At 36.5% G+C, this 6567-nt stretch overlaps 1 protein-coding gene across 1 annotated transcript in view; it reads left to right on the forward strand.

Moving 5' to 3' along the window:
- The first annotated feature begins 1392 nt into the window (after positions 1 to 1392).
- Positions 1393 to 6567, forward strand: part of LRRIQ1 (leucine-rich repeats and IQ motif containing 1) — a 106937-nt gene continuing 101762 nt past the window's right edge. Inside the window, 7 exon segments of the mRNA XM_010007995.1 lie at positions 1393 to 1527; positions 2748 to 2859; positions 3353 to 3447; positions 4624 to 4729; positions 5332 to 5561; positions 6039 to 6140; positions 6304 to 6562. Of these exon segments, the coding sequence (XP_010006297.1) occupies positions 1399 to 1527; positions 2748 to 2859; positions 3353 to 3447; positions 4624 to 4729; positions 5332 to 5561; positions 6039 to 6140; positions 6304 to 6562 (1033 nt within the window). The 5' untranslated portion in view covers positions 1393 to 1398.

The following is a 6567-nucleotide window of genomic DNA, read 5'->3' on the forward strand; positions in this document are numbered from 1 at the left end:
CTCTTTCCAAAACTTGTGAAAGAATGCCTGGTGGTTTTTTATTTTCCATGCCTCTGGAGTTCTACTGGCAAAGAGGGAGCAAACCCGCGGTATGTATAATCCACCTGTGCTATGCTTTGGTCTGCCTTTACTCTTTCTTTCCTCCTTAATTGCTCGTTCCAATTTATTCTGAACACTAAATTCCAGCCCTTTAAACCCCAGACAGACCGACCGACCGACCGACGGCGCGAAACGCCACCTGCTGGCCGAGTTCGGATCCTCCAGCCTCCCTCCCCAGCCGCTGTTTCCCGTTGCCGTGGCGACGCTCCCCGGCTTCCCAGCGCGGTGGCTGGGCTCTCGTCTTCCCCGCGGAGGGCTCGACCAGGGGCCGCTAGGGGGCTGCGGAATTTCAGGGCGGAGGGGCGGGCGTCTCCGGAGGCAGCCGGGACGACGGGGGCTCGGGTAGGAGCTCGGCTAGACGAGATGTGAGTAGCTACACGGAGTAGCCCGGAAGGTTATAGGGGCAATGAGGGGGAGGACTACAATTCCCAGGATGCAAAAGGGCGGCTCCGCGACCTTTCCGGGCAACCTCCCCACCGCGGTGCCTTCTGGGAGGTGTAGTTTCTGTCAGAGAGGAACCGTTTCGCGCCCTCACGGCTGAGATGAGTTGAGCGTGTCCTCAGGAGCCGGCGAGCGACGTGTATCTGCTCGCTGCGTCTGGTGGAGCGGGTCTAGACTGCCTTCCCACGCCCCTAGTGGGAGCTTGGGGGTGAGGGGACGTGCGCGGGTTATGAACGGGAGGATTTCAAGGAACTTGAAATGTTCCCCTCCTGCCTGCACCTGTCTACAAGTCTTGTATTTCTGTGCATAGGCCATTTTTCACACCCATCTCTCACGCTGTATAATTGCAGCTTCGAGTTCTTTCGGGACTCTTAGTCTTATTTTGGAATTGTGAATATGTATTTACTGTTTGAAGCCTTTTTTTCCTTTACAGGAAAAACCCCATGAGGTATAGATTGTAGCACTGACACCAGCCACAAGGCGTACAGAGCAGGCAGAGGTTTTTAATATTAAAATTTTGTAACATTTGCAAAATTTAGAGAGGTAGATTGATGGGGGATTCTCTTCTTACAAAGTAAAATTGCTTTTTTGTTTGTTTGTTCAAATGAAATGTATGAAAATGTTCAGAACATGAAATGTTCAGAACAAACGTCTGCTGTTCCTTTTTGTGTTTTAAGCCAACTGTCCAATAAACACAACTCCATAAATTGATGTTAAATGTGCACCTTTTTTTGTTTTGGTTTTTATTTTTGTTGTTTTTTTTAATTTTTTTTTATTTTATTTTGGTTCATACATTGATCAAAGTTAGTATTTTCTTTGTGTAGTTTTGAAAGCAGATAAAACGCTGTGGAAGGCAGAATGTCAGAAGATACTGAAGGAATTGAAAAAGAAATAGAAATTGAATTAAGCAGAATCAGTGTTTCTTCCTTTGAAGCGGGTGATCCTGACACAGAGGTATCAGACAAAGCTTTGAGTGACAGTGAGACAGTGAGTATTCAATGGGCTTAAACCGCTTCTATTTCTGCGTGAAGTGGTATGGGCACTGGAAAGCCCATCTGATGAATTAACTTTATCCTGACATACCTAACCTGAGGATTTCTTCTGAAAGGTAGTCTCAGTAGTATTACTTAATGAAAAATGTAACCTCCAATAATGACAAAACAATTAAAGCGATGAATGTCAGCATTCAGCTTAAGTGAGAAAATCAGACTAGTAGATAATTCTTTGTTTTAGAATCCTCCAAAGGTAGAAGATTTTATTAAAGCTAATGAGTTAGAATAAGTCTGGCTGAATAAGCCAATGATTCTTCATTTAAATCTGTATTTAAATTTTAGAATTGTGAGCTGGACTTATGCCTTACAACTTAATATAAATTGGTGTTTTGAGCCCTCTTTTTTTGATGATTTCTTACTTTGGGGAAAGACTTCCCTCTGAAATCCAGTCAATAATTTGGGACCTTTTCAGTTATTTTAAACTTTCAGACTTGTAGCAAAAAGATTGGTCTATAGGATATTGGAGCAGATTATATTGACCGTATGTTACTATAAAGCATATATTTAATATGACATAAAGATGGGCAAGAGCATCAATGATATTTTTTTATTATTGTTATGACTATCAATGATTTATGCAGTCACGTGCTGAATACCAACAATTTTTAGCACAATTTACACATCTGAGAGAAGGTAGTCTGTTTTCCTAAATCCTTACAGGAAGAATCTTTTGAATAGAAAGTATCTACGTGGTAAATAAAGTTGAAGTATCTGGTTTACATGCATACTTTAGTACATTTAAAATTAACGTCTTTTTTAAAGGATCTGCACATTTTTAAGAAAAAGAACCTGTATATCATAGGTATTTGTTATTTTTTGTCTTAACTTTTTCCTTAATTTCTTGGTTGAACATAATTAAAATGTTAATTGAAATATGTTTCTGAAGGTACTGGAAGATTAGCTACTCAAATGTGTTCCAATCAAAATTAAATTAGAATGTAATTAAAGATGAGAATTATTAATTGCTCAGTGAGTGATAAGACAATGGGAAGAATGTAGAAACTTGGAACAATCTTGATAGCAATTGCTTCCAAATATCGATCAGTGCTTTATGAAGACAAAATAAGTCTTTATTCTTACCTGTTGAGTATTTACCTCTGGTCGTTGCTGTGAGATGAAAATGTAGAATTGGTGTCAAACATAATTTCTTTCTAGATTTCAGATGATGTGCCAGAATCAGTTCTGTCCTATTTAAATGTTATACAGAGCAGAAATCAAGATGCTGAAAAACCTACAATGCAAGACTTAGAAGATGGACAAACTACAAGTAAGCTGGGATCACACTTAAAATATTTATACACCTTGTGTTGCCAGTGGAAGTTAGACTAACGATCATCTATAAAACAATGCAAATGTTTAAGTAGAGCAAGAACTGAAACCAATGGCATCAGCTTCTGAATGCATGCTGAAAACCGAAGTAAAAAAACATGGAATGTTGTCTTTTAGGGTTAACATCTGAGCATGAGCTGAATTTTTCTAAAAATTCATGTCTGCCAAACCACAGATCAAGGCAAGTTGCGGGATCATTCTCTGACATAGAACCTAGGCCATTCTTCATGAGAATTTAAAATGAAGTTACTAGGCGATGAAGTTAAGAGTGCAGATAAAGTTGAACCTCACAGGATAACAAGTATGAAGAGTTTTAAGGCAAAAAATTGCTTTATTTTAGTTTAAAGAAATATGGTTCCTTAGCAGTATAGAGCAGAACTCAGTACTGGAAAGGGATTTTCTCTGTGTACTAACATTTATTTCTTCTTTAGCTAATGCTTATGGAGTAGTTTCCTGCCAAGCTTCAGATCACTTGGCAAAATTGACTTATGAATATAATGAAGATACCGAACAATCAAAAAAAAAGGTACTGTCTATTTAAACAGTATTTACAGTTAAAAGTCTATTAATTAATCTGTATAACCTACACGTGATTTGTTGGCCTCCTAAGGAGCCCTGTAGATGTGTTCACTTTTGTTTCTGTCAGACTCTCTGCAAGATCAGAAGAGTTTGCATATGCTGTTCTTTAGAACTGGTACATCAGCTATAAAGCACCATGTTTAGAAATTTTAAAATTTGGAATAAATTCTATCTCAGTAGTTAAGATGCTGAGCACAAAGATCAACAAAATTAAACACAACTGAATAATCCTTTACTGTTAATTATTTGCAGAATATTATCTCAACAGTATGATAACTCCCTAGGCATTCTTCCTATGATGATCAGGTGGAATTGCTCATATTAATCTTGCTCCTAATAGATTCTAGTATTTTATAGAAAATGTAAACATAATAATGTCTGTTACTTTAAAAGAAAGATCAAGAGTTATGAACCTGGGTTCTTTTATGTTTTCATAGCATTTGACTGAAAAACTTGCTGAAGTTCTTAGGTAAACATAAACCTGTATTTAATTTGATCACTTTTAATTTATTGCCTGGCTTTTATTAGTGAGCATTTCTGAAAACATGATTTTTTTGTTCTCAGAAGACCATTGTTTAGAATAGCACAATTACTTTATGTGACTTCAACTGCATTACAAATATGAATATATGCCCCAAGGAATGTCATGAGCAGACGATAAATGAGCAGGAATAGATTTCTTCTTGCCAATAAAGAACAGTGAAAGAAAGAGCAATCTTTGTGCCCAAAGCATTATTTTCAAATAGACTTCTCAAGTATTTACCCTGTAACTAGTTCTTACGCCATGTGCATAACAGTATTAATGCATGAATATAGTTCCACAGCAAGTAAAACAAATCTAAAATTCAAAACATTCCTTTTTCCAAGTTAAAATATAAAATACATTAAAAAACATATAGAAATAATATGCATTTTAGGAAATACTTCAATGGTTCTTAATCTAGAAAACAATATTTTGACTATATACATTTGTATTATTTAATGTCTAAGGATTCCAAGGAGTAGTAAGTTTCCTATTATTGTCGTATGACAAAAAGCTTATACCTGTTATGAAAGATTTTTATAATATTCTGCTTTTGAATTTTGTTTCTTGTTTCTTAATCACAATATTAAACAATAACAGGTCCTATTTCAAATGGAAAATGAAGACTTGCAGTTTGTTACAACACCTAGTTATACTAGTCAATCCACCAGTGATGAAGTGGTCACTGATGACCATGTTGTTACAGGTAAGCAAACATATTTGTTGTTTGGTTGATTTGATCCTTAGTGTTATATTATGATTTTCTTTATGAGTTATACTCATAAAGAATTACACATTACAGTATTCAATAGATTTTGATACTTCATTAATTGATCATGAGCAAACTCCTGTGCTTTTATCTCAGGATCACAACATTATCCAAGCCCTTAATGTCTTGGTAAAAATTTGTTTCAAAAAATACTACTCAGAAATTATTTCACAGTAGCATTGGCTGGGAACGTTTCCCTTCACCATGACCTTTGCATGTTTTGGGGTGGAGTGTATCAGTTATAAAACCCCTGCTGATAGCCACAGGAGACATTAATCCTGAAGCTAAAGTATAATCCTGAAATATACACTGGCAGAATGAACATTGTAGCAGCACAGTCACTAAGTGTGCATCATGATAACAAGACATCTCTGACAGAAAAGACTCGTGTTGTAGTTCTGATTTCTTTGGGAATTTATACTGTTGGTTGTATTAGCAGATAATTCTTTACTTCTCAATACTTCAAGACTGCTTTATGTCCCTCAATGCTTATTAGGAAATTAAATAAAAGGTTTTCTTGGTTGATTACAAATTTGTAGCTGATGTTGAAATGAGCATAAGCCTTACTCATCGTGAAGCAGAAGAGAAGTGTAGGAAAGAATTTCAGCAGTGGGAGAAAAGACAAAAGGAGCTTGAAGATGAGAAGAGGAAAAAGTGGAAAGCTGAGATGGAAGCACAGGAAAAGCAGAATGAAGAGGAACACACAAGAAGGATGCAGCATCTGGAGGAATTTGAGGCTGAAAGAATAAAGTTAGAGCTTCTTCATAAGGTAACCCATGATACTGAAGCCAATCTGTTCCCATCTAGACATTGAGAAACAGTTTCAGTGAAGAAAAAAATATACTTTAGCTTTACTGAAGAAAATTCCTGTTTGAAAGATTTTAAGATTATCAGTAATGTACCAGTGCAATTAAAGGGGACTGTCCGTGCTACTTGCAGCACGTTTGTTTCTCTTATGTTTTTGTTTACCTGCACTTTGAATGGTTGTTTCACTAGTTTTCGTCTTCTATAGTAGTACAGAAGTGGGAGAGGAAGGTGGCAGTTGGGGTTAGTGCTGACATGCTGACTCTCTGAACAGAGTGTACATCTTTCAGTTTATGACCAAATCTGCATTACCAATGTAAGTGGGTTTTTTTAATCCATACACAGCTGAGTTTCTGATTTTAATTCAGGCATTCACAAAAGTAGACCACTAGAAAGTCAAGAAGATAGGGGATATTGGAGAGGATGTTTTGTGACATTCTAGGTTTTGTATAATTAATTTGTTGTGCAAAAACACCAAACTTCAATAGAAGATGAGATACAGAAAGAAAAGAAAACCTGGGGAGACAAAATGATGAAACATGAGGTAAAGTACAAAATGCTTTTGACAAAAGACTATCATTTTTGAGAACAAATATTACTCTGGAACAGTTAACACACCAGATTCGGTATATTAATGTGTAAAAAATGTGTCAACACCCATCCTATTTGAAAAGTGGTTGAAGTCTATCCTAATTGTTTTGGCCCAGGAATTGATCATGAAGCTGGAGTTGCAAATGGATGAAGAGAAAAAGACCTTGGAAGAACAGAAAGCAAAAGAAAAACAACAACTGGCAGAACAACAGAATATAGCAGCTGTGAAAATCCAAGCTAGATTTAGATCATTTTTAATCCATAAAAAGTATGCTCCCATCTTAAAAGAGTGGAAAGATGAAATAAAAAAGAAGCAGAAAATACTAGAAGAAATAGAGAGAGAAATGAAAGAAAAAAAGGAAAAAATGAAGAGGCAAATT

Source organism: Chaetura pelagica, unplaced genomic scaffold, assembly GCF_000747805.2.
Source record: "Chaetura pelagica isolate M959 unplaced genomic scaffold, ChaPel_1.0 scaffold50, whole genome shotgun sequence".
Classification (NCBI taxonomy): Eukaryota; Metazoa; Chordata; class Aves; order Apodiformes; family Apodidae; genus Chaetura; species Chaetura pelagica.